Here is a 13,259-nt window from a genome sequence, read left to right on the forward strand (position 1 = left end):
TTGAGTTTTACTTTCTGTTTGTACTCATTTGTGACTTTTCATGATATTAATTCAATTTAGCGGAAACTAACATTTAGGTAAATTTATCACAAATATAGCCATTAATTTTTTTTGTGATCAAAAATCAATTTAAAGTAAATTTATTATGAATATATCAATTTGAAATTTTTTTAACCCTATTTATTATCATTTTGTAACCGTGGCAGATCCACATCATTATTCATGCCAATCACGTAACAATGACGATTTCGTGTTGTGGAAGCACAATGGCACCTCCTCCACGATTGCACCATGGGACGGATGCGAGCCAAGGGTCCTCGGACTAGCCCCGGAAAAGGTGAGATTGAAGTAGCACCGCTGTTCACCGATCGAACCATGGGGCGAGCTTGAGGTGAGGGATCGCACCTCTTGTTTCGACTTCCACTTCGTTTCCTGGCCAAATTTCGAAGTAACTGACTTTCTTTCCTACAAAAAAACGAGAGGGGGTAGAGAGGCTGGTCTGTATTTCCAGAAACATCGCCGGCCGCCGGCCTTTTCTTGCCGGTGGTAACCTCGAGCAGCTCTTCGCGGTACCTATGTCCGCAGATTTCGCTCCCCAAATCATCTGTACTTGGTATTCGCTGCTCGACTTAGTAAAGGTGGAAAGGATTGCTTTCTTGATTCTTATGTTTCTGGAGAAGCTGGAACGACGTGCTCTTGGAAATACAAACGAGAGAAACTTAAAGCATGTTGTTCGAAAATGGCAAAAGACAAGAAACATTGCGTCTGCAACCAAAATATGCATAAAGAACTCCACATCCCCACTCAAAACTCATTTCTCAAGGGATGACAAACATGGGACAAAGCTCCCAGAATACCTTGTCAAGTAAGAACTAACGGGACAGTTCTTCGCCATGTTACTGCGGAACAATGCAAATCTCCGAGCAAACAAGACACACTGGAGACTCACAGTTTCAATCTCCTCTTCCAGAACTGGCAACCACTACGGGAACAAATGCAAGATCTCATGTGACAAAACCACCCTGCCTGGTGACCCGACAAGACATTGCGACAGAGCTTTCATATGAACAACGCGATTCAAATGCACGTGCACAGTAAATTATCAAAGTTCACACAAGCAAAGCACATATTGGCAAAAGGAAATGAGGACCCTTTTAAAGTTACATAAACTCAATGGTACACCGGCACACTTCCCTTAGGAACGGCCAAAATAAGAATTTTCTGTCCCCGGGATCAATGTCCTGCGGTTTATGGAACAAGTTTTTCTTGCTTCTTCAAAATCAAATGAATTTGAAGAATCATATGAAACAGGTTTTCTTGTTTCTTCAAAATCAAATGAATTTGAAGAATCATATGAAACAGGTTACAGCATTTAATAGAGGGGGAGATGAATCGCGAACATCATAGCATCCCAAGTTGTTCTGTCTTAAATAATCTTCAGATTGCACTGAAAGAGGCCCACCAAATCTGCGGAGCAATTCGGTAATCAATAATTAGCAGGCCTAACCCCATTAATAGACGGGGCCGCGCCTCTGTTCGCCTCCACGTACGTGACATAATCACTATAATGCATAGTAAATAGGGTGCTCTGGTAACGGGTTAGTCGGATGCGCCTTCTCAGCGGTTCGGTGATGGTGCCACTATAGCCAGCTTTCTGCATCAGGGAATCTATAGCCTTTATTTTGGTCCAACCTGAAACCAAATCGCCCGATGCAAGGAAAGGTTAGTCCAATAAACAAAAGAATATACATTGGACCAATCTTGGTTGTAGCTTACTGACGTCAAATTCACGGCAGTTGTGTATATATCTTAATTAAAATCCAAAACCAAAGAGAAACTCTGATTGTTGAAATACTTTTCAGTCACAGAATTAAAAACTGTGAAGAAGAGCCATGCCAAAAAGATTAAAAGACCAAAAAAAAAAAAAAGGGGGGCAGAAGAAAAGAATAGCAGGAATGAGATAGGCAACAGTTCAAAATCTTCTGATCATCGAGTTTCATGTAAACTCAGACAAATAAAACAGTAAGTTTCATCGCTGTTGTATGGTGAAGTGAAATATTCGAAAGCAATTAAAAACTAGCAGTTTATCATGTGGTACATTACTTCTGCTTGAAAACAAATGAGGGATTATAAGAATAAATCCTCGGATTTTTGTATTAAACAGTGCAAAAATAGTTACAGGCACATGATTTTTTCAAACAATAAGCTTTTAGTCCATTAAGATGACCGAACACTGGTTCCATACAAGAACCTTAAGTCATCTTTCCCACCAAAGTGGGATTAGGATAACCTGTGAAGTGTAAGGCAAAAGCAAACAGTATTAATATAGATAAACCAACACGAGAAAGGGGAAGACTGACTTAATTCACTAGGCTTAACTTTTCTCAAACCTTGTCCATCTCACTGAAAGTTCTCAATTTCTTAAAAGGACTCCGGCATCTACCTCCACCTAGCTTATCCAAGACTAAAACCCTGACCATTTTAATACCAACCACATAAGCAATCATGTGATAAGTGCAAGACATCTAATCAGCTTAAGCTCTTCACAGATGTTCCATAGCAATCAGTCGATTAGATGGGGTTTGGGGTTCATTATGTACTTTTATCAAACAACTGAAAAATTAGCAGCAGACAACTCCAAAAAGAATGTCCTTTCATCTTATTCAATCTAGAAAACAATGCGGAGAATCTTAATATCCCCTACTCATCAACTGGCTGCATATATCAAAGCCAATATTTTGTCCATGGGACAGTAAATCTAGCAGGGATGGGTGATTACCTTCATGGGCAGCCACCTCAGGCAAATAGGTAGCACTCCGGCGTGTGTTAAAATCATCAGTGAATTCAATAATTATACCATGCTTCCCCACCTGGAAAAGAACAGAAGAACTTCATAAAATGAATAAACTATATTCTAATATGCCAAGAGAATTATCCAAGAGAGCTTGCAATATTTTTGGCTGTTCAGAGATATCTACACATCAATATGCACTTGGACAGAGAAGAATCCTGCATTGTACCCTTCTAGCAAGCTCACTTAATACTACAAGAAAGCCTGACACTTGATTCCATCAAGTCTCAACAGACCTTTCAAATAACCCAGGGAGAGAGACACCATCTGCTAATTCATTGAAAGCAAGAACTACTTAACACTCCAAAGATAAGAGGCGAAGACAAAGGCATCTGTCTTTTTTTGCTTGTGGACATATCTAATGGTGCTCAACAAGTTAATCAACACATGCCGGTAAAAGATTTGATGAGAAAATAACTGCTCCATTAAAATTACTAAAATTCGGAAACAATTAATGACTTCTATATACAAAAGGTCAGCAAGTATGCTGATTATGACTAGTACTTAGAAATAGAAAATATACAACGTCCCTCGAAAACTAATTTCTACTTACACTAGATGATATCTACTTACCTCCCAATCAAGATAGCTGTTAGCAATTTCATAATCAGTGAGGACAGAAACAGTACATTCGAGAAATGGCAATTCTCTAGCCTGAATGGGAGGAAACCTTCGGTCCCTTAAAGCACTGCAAAAACAGAGAATCACAGGATTTTTCATTTGATAAAGCAAATTGTTACATGACTAAGATGAACGCAAGTAAAAGAAATTGACACTTGGTTGGCCACATCTTTAAAAAAGAGGAAAGCATTCAACTGCACATACACCAAGTCAAAAACTAGCCATGAACTGGGAAATGAAAAACTTTTCTCATAAATGTGTTCACCATACAGTGCCTACTGGGATCACATAAGCATTAAAGCCTCTATTGGTAACGTGGCGCCCAAATCCACCGGCCTCCTCTCTGGTCAGTAAGTGAAAAACAACAAAAATCTAAACACACTCTAGAAACAACACCATAATGAAATCACCGGTGACAAAGATCGGGAAAATAATAATTGTTATGGTTTAAGATTGTATGTGACACTAAAAGAAGTAGGATCCTACCAGATCCTACCAAATCCTATCAGGGAAGTAGAAGCGTCCTCAGCAAGTCAGCCAAATTGCAAACTAACTACCTAACCTACATGCAAACCAACAGCCAATAAGAATGCAAATGGGCAGTAGCCTCATCAATTTGAGTCAATCAGTATCATCACTAGCCTTTGGAGTAAAGCAGCCAGATTAAGCTTTAGCAAATTGATCAAGAACGATATATGAATTCCTTGAATAGAACTTACATTGATGAGTTTCTCAAGGGAAAGAAGTTACTGTTTACAGCATATCTTTTTCAGGGGAGAAAACTGCAAGTACTTGGAGCATCTTAACCAGACAACTGAGATATCACTGTGACATCTCCTACTCAGAATAATCATACAGATGCAAGTCCAATGTAATCAGAATTTACTTGAACCTACCAGTTTCTGTCTCCACATAAAAGGAATAAAAATATAGAATTATCCAAAAGTCCCTAGTGCCTAGACCAAAGAGAGGCACTTTCAATGAGTCACAAAATAGCTACATGTGCCAGCAGATAATACCCATAAGTCATCACATTTGAGAACTTTCAAACGAGCATAAAAGGGCCAAGTGATTCCAGCTATGAAAATAAGTTTAACGAGAAGAAATGTGGCAAATTACAAAGATGGACAGTCAATGTACCTGGTTAAGGCGTAGTCCCTAAAACCATTGATCAAGCAACGGGCTTCCAGAGTTCCAATACATCCACGAAGACGAGGCTCGCCATTAGTGACCACTTTCTTCCAAGTCACAAATAATGGGCTGCGTTTGTGAAGAGAACAATCATAACACTAAAACTGGCTTGAGAGAAATATATGCTCTAAGAAGAAGACCACACAAAACTTTTGGTATAAACTTGTCAAGATTGAGTGAACAAAAGCACCTTCGCTACACAGCCAAATTCCTAATATCAAAGATCAGGACAATTATTGCTAAGACCCCCCATACCTCACGTCTAATGCAATTTACAAAAGTCACACCAACTGTGAGGGCCGTGTCTGGGCTGTATCTAGCACACCATGTTTAATGTTTTTTCGCCCAAGGGACCATGAGGACCAGCTAAAAGGGAAGTATTTCATCTTTCTCAATAAAATTTACCAAGCAATCGCAAGTAAATTCAGTCAAGAACCGCGTAAAGGCTGGTGCTTTGCAGGTACCTTATCTAAGACCCTCGATAGCTTGCAGGGGACTGTGAAGAGAACAACGCCATGGTCATGCTTTTATGTCCATAATTTCTTTCCAAATGAATTCCCACAAAAGCACCAAAATCACATATGTCCAGAGAGTATAAGATGCGCCCATACCACAAAAAATTCAGAGGAAACGTAAACGCAATGACAAAATGCACATGCATGCAAGGGTGTCCATGAGAAGGTTATCCGATCACTCCAGAAAACACAAAAAGATACAACTAATCAGAGCAATGCATCCTCAGCGAACTAAAACTAAATTTCCCTTGAAAAAACACAAACAGGAAAAGGATGCTCACCAACACTGAGTCAGTCATAATCATCGAACGATCAGACAACAGAAACAAGCAATCATCGAACCAGCACTCAACAACCTTTCCGCTAAATTTGATGATTCGCACATCGCCTCTCACGCAACGCCAAAAGGTAAAAATTTTCGCGATGTTCCTATTAAAGTTTCGACCTTTGACCACCCAACCACACGACACAAACGTATGCCGAGAGACAAGAGAAAAAGAGAGAGACTGTTGCCCAGCTTCGAAGGCAGGCGGAGGGGCTTCCTCGTTGTTGTAATGAGCGACGAGAGTGTCGAAGCAATAGACCGCCATTTCCCTGTTCGCCGACACCATCTTCTTCCACTCCTTCCTCCTTCCTTCTCACCGCCGCCCGAGAAAATCGAGGATGCCTCTGCACCGGCGACGACAACCCACCCACGCGCCACCGACCGCCGCCACGACCACCACAAGCTACCGACGATCGCTGTGAGGATACGAATTCGTCGAGGATCGGAATCGGTGGCTTCTCCGATTGAATACGAGCAAGTTGCCGTGAGGAAAAGCAGAGAAAGCGACTTGCTTTGCGGTGGAGTGGGAAGATAAAAAAGGAGGTTCCGTGCAACATAAAACAAGGACAATAGATATAAAAAAATAAAATAAAAAATTTGGTCGGTAATAGATAAAAAAAATTAAATAGAAAAGAAAAGAACTATTATTATGCTTTTTTTTTTTTTTTTGACGAAAACTATTATTATGCTCAAAACATCATAAAATGACAAAAAGAGAAGAAATAAAACGATGGCCCAACCGATGTATTAATTAAAATTTGATTCTTAAAATTTGATTCTATATAGCATCCCCGAGTGCTCCCAAGACATGTCTGAAAGTCATAACAAAATGAAAAGATTTTAGAGATGAAGGACTCGAAATCCTTTTTAAAAAAGAAATCTGGTTTGAATATCTTGTCATAAAAAAATAATAATATCGCCTACCCATAAAAGCTAACAGATAAATTAGAGTAATTCTTTTTTTTCTCGAGCAATTAGAGTAATTCTAACACTAATATTTATTTCTCTTTGAAAGATTTTGGGCATTCTATTGTCAAAGAAATTTTATATCTATTTTAAAGTTAAAGATAAAAACGTAAATGTGAAGGAACGAAAAAACCTTGAATCATGTCATAAATATAAACGTCACGTATGGTACTCTCTCTTTTTCGGTGAAGACGACTTGCACGGTCAATGACTGCGAGCATAGAAATCAAATAACTATTTCTTTAGCTTTCTCTTTAGCTTTCTCTTTTTGGGTTGTTGGCTAATCTCAAAGATGTCGACATCCTTACAATCTTTTACCATTTAATTGAAATATAACAAACCTCGGCCGACATCTACTCTCAATTCGAACGATTGTAATTTTTTACTTTTCAATCCAATAGCGATGCCCCCGGCCATAGACTCACCCTTTCTTTATCAAACCCGAAATAGAAAAGGCTTACTTTAGGGTGCCGAATTTGTCTTTTCGTCCGTCCTCTTTCGGCTACGCGCTGCTTTAGCCTTTAGGGGGTTCCTCAACTCTCTTTCATGTCGTCATAGGTTAAATGCCACTCTTGGTGGAAGAGACCTTTCTTAGCTCAAAGGCTTTTGATGGAGGGTCCAAGCAATGATATATTTAGGTAAAAAAGAAATGTTGCGGAACCACGCTAAGAGCATCAAAGATAACTTTTGCACATAGGACCTCCGAAAGGGGATCATAAGACATAGTTGTAATGGAAACTCACGGACAGTTTCAAGTATAAGGCACTTTAGATCTTTGGAACTTAGTCGATGAGCATCTTCCGCAAGGCGGTATCCCCCGGACAAAAGGCCTAGCATGAAACTTACCGGGGTAGAAAAGAAACATTACATCGAACTACCCTGAGGTATATGCACCCCACGAAGGAAACAGATGACCGTGCACGAAGCAGCAAATCCCGACACCGAGGCCGAAGTGCAGAGGACTGGTTAAGATGGGTTAGTGCATCCGAATCACATCCCAGATCCATGTGACTTTCAGACCTCAATCCCCTCCGATCCTCGAAGAATTTTGTGATTGTGAGGCTAGATATGGGGGTTCACTCAGTGCCCTTCTCCATCCGCTTGCTCCACCAATGAATAGTCGTCTCCAACAAAGGTACAACTTTAACAGTGCCTTAGAAAAACAAGTAGTAGACTATCGTTATTGCAATGACAATAGTTGGAGAGAGAGGCTTAGTCTGAATCTGAATCATGTCGCTTCTTCCCCTTGTGCTTATGGTGCTTTTTGTCCTCAGAATCACGAGCATGTCTTTTCTCGCGCTTCTCATGCTTTTCGCGCTTCTTCTCCTCCCGCCTCCTCTTCTTCCTGCTACGTTCGTCCTCAGACTCCTCACTGGAATCTGCATTCCTTGCTGATGAGTCGGGAGCAGGCGCGACAACCTTCTCTACGCCAGCTGAAACTTCCGGTTGACTGGGTTGAACAGAACTTGATTCTTCCCAGGGACGAGGCAGTCTGCAGATGGGCACACCACCAGAACTAAGGTTAACCGTTAATAAGACAAATAGAGCAAAAGGCTGAGACACATGATGGTAACTCCCAACTTCACAGGAAAAGTAGAAACCTCGGTTCGAGTTATGCGTTTCCATAACAGGTAAAAGAGGACATTAATTAGACAAAGTTACAAAATTTCCACCAAAAGAAATCCTATCTCATGTTGTTTGGATTCTTTGGCAAATAAAACTGTGTTATCTGAATCCAGACTGCAACATCCTGTCTACGTGCATAAGCAGTAATCCAGTCCAAACTCCAATCATATCTTAGATGAAATTGTTTGCCAAAATCTCAGATCATTCAATTGAAAAGAGAATTTTAGCGGCAAAGTATCCATGGTTTTAGAAGGGAGAAATTGGAGTGACAATCCCACTAATTTACTACACCACACGGATCAGATTCCCTTCACCCCAAATATGACTACATGATTAGGAAGAGTCTAGGCTAACTTGAAGGCTTCTTGCCTTGAAAACTAAGTGAAAGTTTGCTCATGCCTCAGTTTAGCCAACTTTTTTTTTATTGGGAAAGATGGGTGGGACACACACACACACACACACACACACACACACACACACAATGAGGACCGCCACTGTCGTGAATTCTGACCTTTTGACAATTTCTATGGTGTCATCTGCAATTTTCCATAGCCATAAGTGTATTATAATAACAATTCATGATTGGTTAATTCAATAAACATGTACCTTGCGAAACCCAGACCATGTACACGTGCTGCTTCAGCATGGCCTCCACCCAAATCCTCTGCTGTGGAGCCTCGCTTCACCAGTTCTTTCAGCTCATGCTTATCAAGTCGACTGCCTTGATTGGTGTTAGTGCGCTTAGGAGCTAATCCAAGTGCCTCCCTCATTGCCTGCTCCTCTTGTTCTTTGATTCTTTTAATCTCATCCTTAGCAGCCTCCATTTCTGCAGCCATTGATTTTTTATCCCTGGCATACCAGTGCAGATCCTTTCCTGTTCAAATTAGTAAAATAAAAGGTGGTGTTGTTAAAGGCAGCTTAACTTAATCCAACCCAAAGAAAATCCTCTTAGCAACAGCATTGCTTCAACAGTTGAGTTCTTTGATGCTATCTAGATATAGGCCAAAGCTTTTGAATAATGAATATGTGAGAAGGAGGACTAAACAGAACAAGAAGCATCGACTAAATCCTAAAGATAAACTTGCTCGATCAGACAGGAGTCCGGCCACATAAGAGCACCTCTTATTTACTGGACGGCATGCCAAGTTCTCCATAATTTAATAGCTTTTTGCTAATAACGTGTCTGACAGAACAAACAAAAACTAACCTAGCCAAGTGAGGCAAACCTCAGAATAGAGGGTCCAATACAGCAAGAAAAGAACATCCGTATGGAAGTCTACAGAGACCAAACTCAAAAAAGTTACACCAGTATTGCACCGAAAAATGAGATGACGTGCAACCGGAAGTAATGAAACAATCAGCATGTGGAAATCGCATCCTCTTTATGTCACTCTCGACCACAAATTACTTGTTGATGGGGTAATATAACGTGCAATCTTTTCCAAATAGAAAAGAAGCCAATTCTTGAAATCTTTGATCACGTAAACCTAAGTCGAACCGACACTACATGCTTTCCTATTTGGTTCAGAAGGAATGCCGAAGGGGAAGAAATCAAACAAACCCACCAACACACCGCACTGACTTACCTTTCTGCCATCTCCCAACAGGTGCCTTTAGGCTGTGACCAATATAGTTCTCTCGATGCTTGTCGGCCTTAACGTCGTCCCAGCTGAATTCTGTGGATCACACACCAAAACACATCACCAAAAAGAAGCATCAAAAACAAGTTCATCCCGCACGAAATTCTCACCGCTAAGGGCAACAAGAAAGTAACAAGCACATTCGCAGGTATCTATAAAATCAACTGACGCGAGCGTAAAAAGGGGCAGAGATTCAAACAATTAGGGTTTGTATGAATAATCGACGCCGATCGAATTCGCATCCCGCGAGCAGGAAGCAAAACGAATCGAGAACCAACAATTCCATGATCAGGCCACCCGCCGGCAACCCAAAAGCAAGCAAGCAAGCAGTCGAGACAGATTTCCCATCCCGCGGAAATCCTAGCGCTCATCACCAAGCAGAAATTGCCCAGCCCAAGCTTCAAAGCCCCGCCCTTTCGAATCGAGCAAAGAGAGTACAACACGAATGCTCAAGAGCTAAAAGAGGACGATGCAGAGAGAGATAGAGAGCTTACGGTCTCTGCCGCCGCGAACGCCGCCTCTGGTGGGATGATACATGGTTCCGGCGAGGTCCTCCCAGCCGACGAAGATGGGGGTGCGGTCGTCTTCTTCGCCGGCTTCTCGTAGACGAGCTTCGAAGAAGGTCGGAGAGTCGGAACAAGTCGGAACTGAGAACTCGATCGGCCAGCTCCGGCACCTCCTCTGCGCGAGCCAAAAACGAAGAGAGAGAGAGAGAGAGAAGACGAAGGAGGAAGAGAAAAAAAAAAATTAATCGATAATTATAAAAGAAAAAACAGCAAGGGAGAGGGTCGGCGGACCGGACCGGACCGGGGTAAGAACCCGGCCCAACAACCAAACGGCCCCGACCGGACCGAGCACCCTTATTTTGCTGGTGAATCGACACTCGCCTGCTGCTCACTTCATTCCTCGATTGTTGGGTTCTTCCAGAGCGAACGAGAGAATCAGTCGGGCACGATCGCCGGAGAGGAAGAGAGAAATGGCGATGAGATCGGCGGCGAGCAGGGCGAGCGCGATCCGGGTCGCCGGGCCGGCGCGTGTCGGAGCAACGCGCCTCTTCAGCGCCGGGAAGGGGAAGATCCTCGGCGAAGAGGAGCGCGCCGCCGAGAACGTCTTCATTCAGGTCCTCCATTTCTTTCGTTCTTTTCCTTCTTCTTTTTATTATTATTTTTTTTTGGGGTTAACATTTGCGCTTCCGCTACGTGGAAGCCGTAGGGGTTTTTTAGGAGATGTGTGTTGGGTTTTTGGTAGCGTTTTCTTGACATGGTATGTGGTGTCTGATTATTTGGGATTGGATGGGGCTATGACTTTGGTGAAGAAAATGGAGAGGGAGAGGCTGGAGAAGATGAAGCATAAGGCCGAGAAGGAGAAGGCGGAGAAGGAAAAGGAAGCCGCCGAGAAGGTTAGCTCGGTCCTCACCCTTTTCATGAGATTCTCTGCTGCAATGTGAATTCAATTTACTTTGATTCTGTTATGCATTTACACGTGGAGTGGGTTGTAGCAATGGGTTGCGTGAGTTCAGTGTAGACATCATGAATCATGGGTTTCCTTCCATTGCCTTTCGATCCATTTCCCTCCTAAGTTGAATTACCAAACAAAGTTAAACGTTGGTCTGCTTCATTCCCTTTTCCACTTCCGATGACACCGTGCGCATTTCTCTAGTCTTTTCTGAGGGCCGTCCAGAGGATAGCTATGGTGTTTGTTGAGTGAATATCTGTTGCAAAATTTTTAAGTTAGATTGAACAGCTCATCTGCAAAATTGGGCATTATTAGTTTGCTCTAGTTGGCCTGTATGGCTATAAGAATGAAACAATCTCTAGAGGTGACTCCGTATTAACGCACCTTATGAATGGAAAGAAACATCTAAGAACGGTAGTGCATATGGGATTTTGTTTGGAAGAAACACTGTATTCTCTATGCATTCGTCTGGTGGCTTGATTCCTGCAACGATGTATTGATGTGAATAGACACATAGAGCTGGTTTCATCTTGACTGGATCCAGAAGAGCAAGTTGCATTGGGGCATCCCTGTTAGTGGTATGCTGTATGTTGGGTCTCGCCTGTACGTTGTGAATGTTGTATTTTGTCTTTTGACTGGAAGGATCAAAAGCATAGTTACAAGAGTGAGAAGTAGTTGAGAGACTAAGCCGAGAACTATTTGGATTAAGCGTCTCTCATTATCTATCCAGTGGTATTAGATCAGTATGATATGTAATCCCAAATAAGCTGTGGACAGATCTTTCTTTCTCCTCCTAGGTATCTGATTTGGAAAGTATCCTACTTCTTCCTCTATATAATTGTGATGTACATGTTTTTTAGTTATAAAACAGTTTAATGGAAAAAATGATGCAACCCTTCCAATAAAGCAACAAAAATGGAAATCAGCCCCTCTTTTATCCTTTGTCATGTTGCAAGTGTCTTCACCCGATGACCATATCAGAGTAGCTGTGTTGTTATTATTGGTACTACCACGACTGTGAGAGCGGAAGATAAACTTAGGAGCTGAAATCAGTTTACCCCTTAGGCTGCACATGTCATATATGTTTAGCTGAACATCCCTGTTCTTTGGTTGCCATCCCCTCCACCTTTGTCATTATCTCCTTTCTTTTTTTCCCTAATCTGCATGCATCATGTATGAAACATCGTTATCATTTTCTATTTATAGTGGTCTCTTTTTCTTTCATTGCAGAAACCTGGAGAGAAGTAGTGACTAAAACTCACTAATCAGGCAGATTTGTCTGAAGTCGTCATGGATAATAAACATATTGACTCTGGGTGAGAGTTCATCAATATGTAAATTATTCCCTTATGCAGTAAGAAGGGAACCTCTGCTCATGCATTTGCTATGGAACTTCTGAAAGTGTTGTCCAACAATCTTTCTTGACATTAAAGACTTTGACATTTGACCTGATGGGTCTTTCTGTAGCTCCCCCCCCCCTCCTCCCCTTTCTTCTTCCTTTTTCTTCTTCTGTTGCATCTGTGGATTACATGACTTAAATCTGCTTTCAATTTTAAGGCATTCCCGATGATAACCTTATCTATGTGGCTGTTAAAAGATAGGTAAGAAGGATGAGAGATCTCACTTTTGAGTGAAATCAAGTAATTCGTATTGTTGCAGCTTCGAGGTGCCTCCATCTTACTTTCTCATGCATAATGCTGCCCTGCTCAAAACTTACTTTTCCATTCAAAGTGTCTCCAAGCTTATATTTCATGCATGATCTTTCCAGCTTACTTATTAGTGGAGGAAGCTGTTCTGTTACAGATTTATGGTTTTTTGCACAAATGGTGTAGCGACATGGAATTTTCTCCATCTCTATCTTTTGCCTTTCTAAGTAGCTTCCATTTGAACAGTCATAGTCCATGCGATAATTTAGCGCGTGAGGGGCAAGCTAACCTGTCCTTTTTAGCTTTGGGGTACGCATAGGAAGTCTCATGCCGTGCTCAATGGAAGCCACTGTAGTTCTTACAAAGTACCTGGATGTTTTTTTTTAAGCTGTGCAGCTTTATCTCAGAGCATTCAAGTTCTCC

At 41.6% G+C, this 13,259-nt stretch overlaps 3 protein-coding genes across 3 annotated transcripts; 1 reads left to right on the forward strand and 2 right to left on the reverse strand.

Moving 5' to 3' along the window:
* Nucleotides 1-1,099: 1,099 nt before the first annotated feature.
* LOC104421137 (uncharacterized protein At2g38710) lies at nt 1,100-6,048 on the reverse strand. The gene is made up of 5 exons (XM_010032984.3): nt 5,686-6,048; nt 4,613-4,732; nt 3,425-3,539; nt 2,780-2,870; nt 1,100-1,692 (listed from the first exon to the last, which is right to left on the reverse strand). Exons 1-5 carry the CDS (start codon nt 5,787-5,789, stop codon nt 1,487-1,489), a joined length of 636 nt encoding a protein of 211 aa, XP_010031286.2. The 5' UTR covers nt 5,790-6,048; the 3' UTR covers nt 1,100-1,486.
* Nucleotides 6,049-7,135: 1,087 nt separating this feature from the next.
* LOC104421138 (multiple myeloma tumor-associated protein 2) lies at nt 7,136-10,472 on the reverse strand. The gene is made up of 4 exons (XM_010032985.3): nt 10,230-10,472; nt 9,682-9,771; nt 8,702-8,969; nt 7,136-7,961 (listed from the first exon to the last, which is right to left on the reverse strand). Exons 1-4 carry the CDS (start codon nt 10,270-10,272, stop codon nt 7,682-7,684), a joined length of 681 nt encoding a protein of 226 aa, XP_010031287.2. The 5' UTR covers nt 10,273-10,472; the 3' UTR covers nt 7,136-7,681.
* Nucleotides 10,473-10,601: 129 nt separating this feature from the next.
* Nucleotides 10,602-12,760, forward strand: LOC104421139 (uncharacterized protein At2g27730, mitochondrial). The gene is made up of 3 exons (XM_010032986.3): nt 10,602-10,855; nt 11,051-11,134; nt 12,421-12,760. The coding sequence occupies exons 1-3, from the start codon at nt 10,712-10,714 to the stop codon at nt 12,436-12,438; spliced, it is 246 nt and encodes an 81-aa protein (XP_010031288.1). The 5' UTR covers nt 10,602-10,711; the 3' UTR covers nt 12,439-12,760.
* Nucleotides 12,761-13,259: the final 499 nt, after the last annotated feature.

This window comes from Eucalyptus grandis, chromosome 1, assembly GCF_016545825.1.
Source record: "Eucalyptus grandis isolate ANBG69807.140 chromosome 1, ASM1654582v1, whole genome shotgun sequence".
NCBI classification, from domain to species: Eukaryota; Viridiplantae; Streptophyta; class Magnoliopsida; order Myrtales; family Myrtaceae; genus Eucalyptus; species Eucalyptus grandis.

Bases quoted from the DNA above. Each gene is read 5' to 3' on its own strand.
- LOC104421137 (XM_010032984.3), bottom strand. From the start codon at position 5,789: ATGGTGTCGGCGAACAGGGAAATGGCGGTCTATTGCTTCGACACTCTC. The intron at 4,733-5,685 runs GTCTCTCTCTTT...TCACAAACGCAG, and splicing joins GCCTTCGAAGCTGGGCAACA to CCCATTATTTGTGACTTGGA. The intron at 1,693-2,779 runs GTAATCACCCAT...ATTTGGTTTCAG, and splicing joins TGAGGTGGCTGCCCATGAAG to GTTGGACCAAAATAAAGGCT.
- LOC104421138 (XM_010032985.3), bottom strand. From the start codon at position 10,272: ATGTATCATCCCACCAGAGGCGGCGTTCGCGGCGGCAGAGACC. The intron at 8,970-9,681 runs GTAAGTCAGTGC...TAATTTGAACAG, and splicing joins TGTTGGGAGATGGCAGAAAG to GAAAGGATCTGCACTGGTAT. The intron at 7,962-8,701 runs GTACATGTTTAT...GCCCATCTGCAG, and splicing joins CATGGTCTGGGTTTCGCAAG to ACTGCCTCGTCCCTGGGAAG.
- LOC104421139 (XM_010032986.3), top strand. From the start codon at position 10,712: ATGGCGATGAGATCGGCGGCGAGCAGGGCGAGCGCGATCCGGGTCGCC. The intron at 10,856-11,050 runs GTCCTCCATTTC...ACTTTGGTGAAG, and splicing joins CCGAGAACGTCTTCATTCAG to AAAATGGAGAGGGAGAGGCT.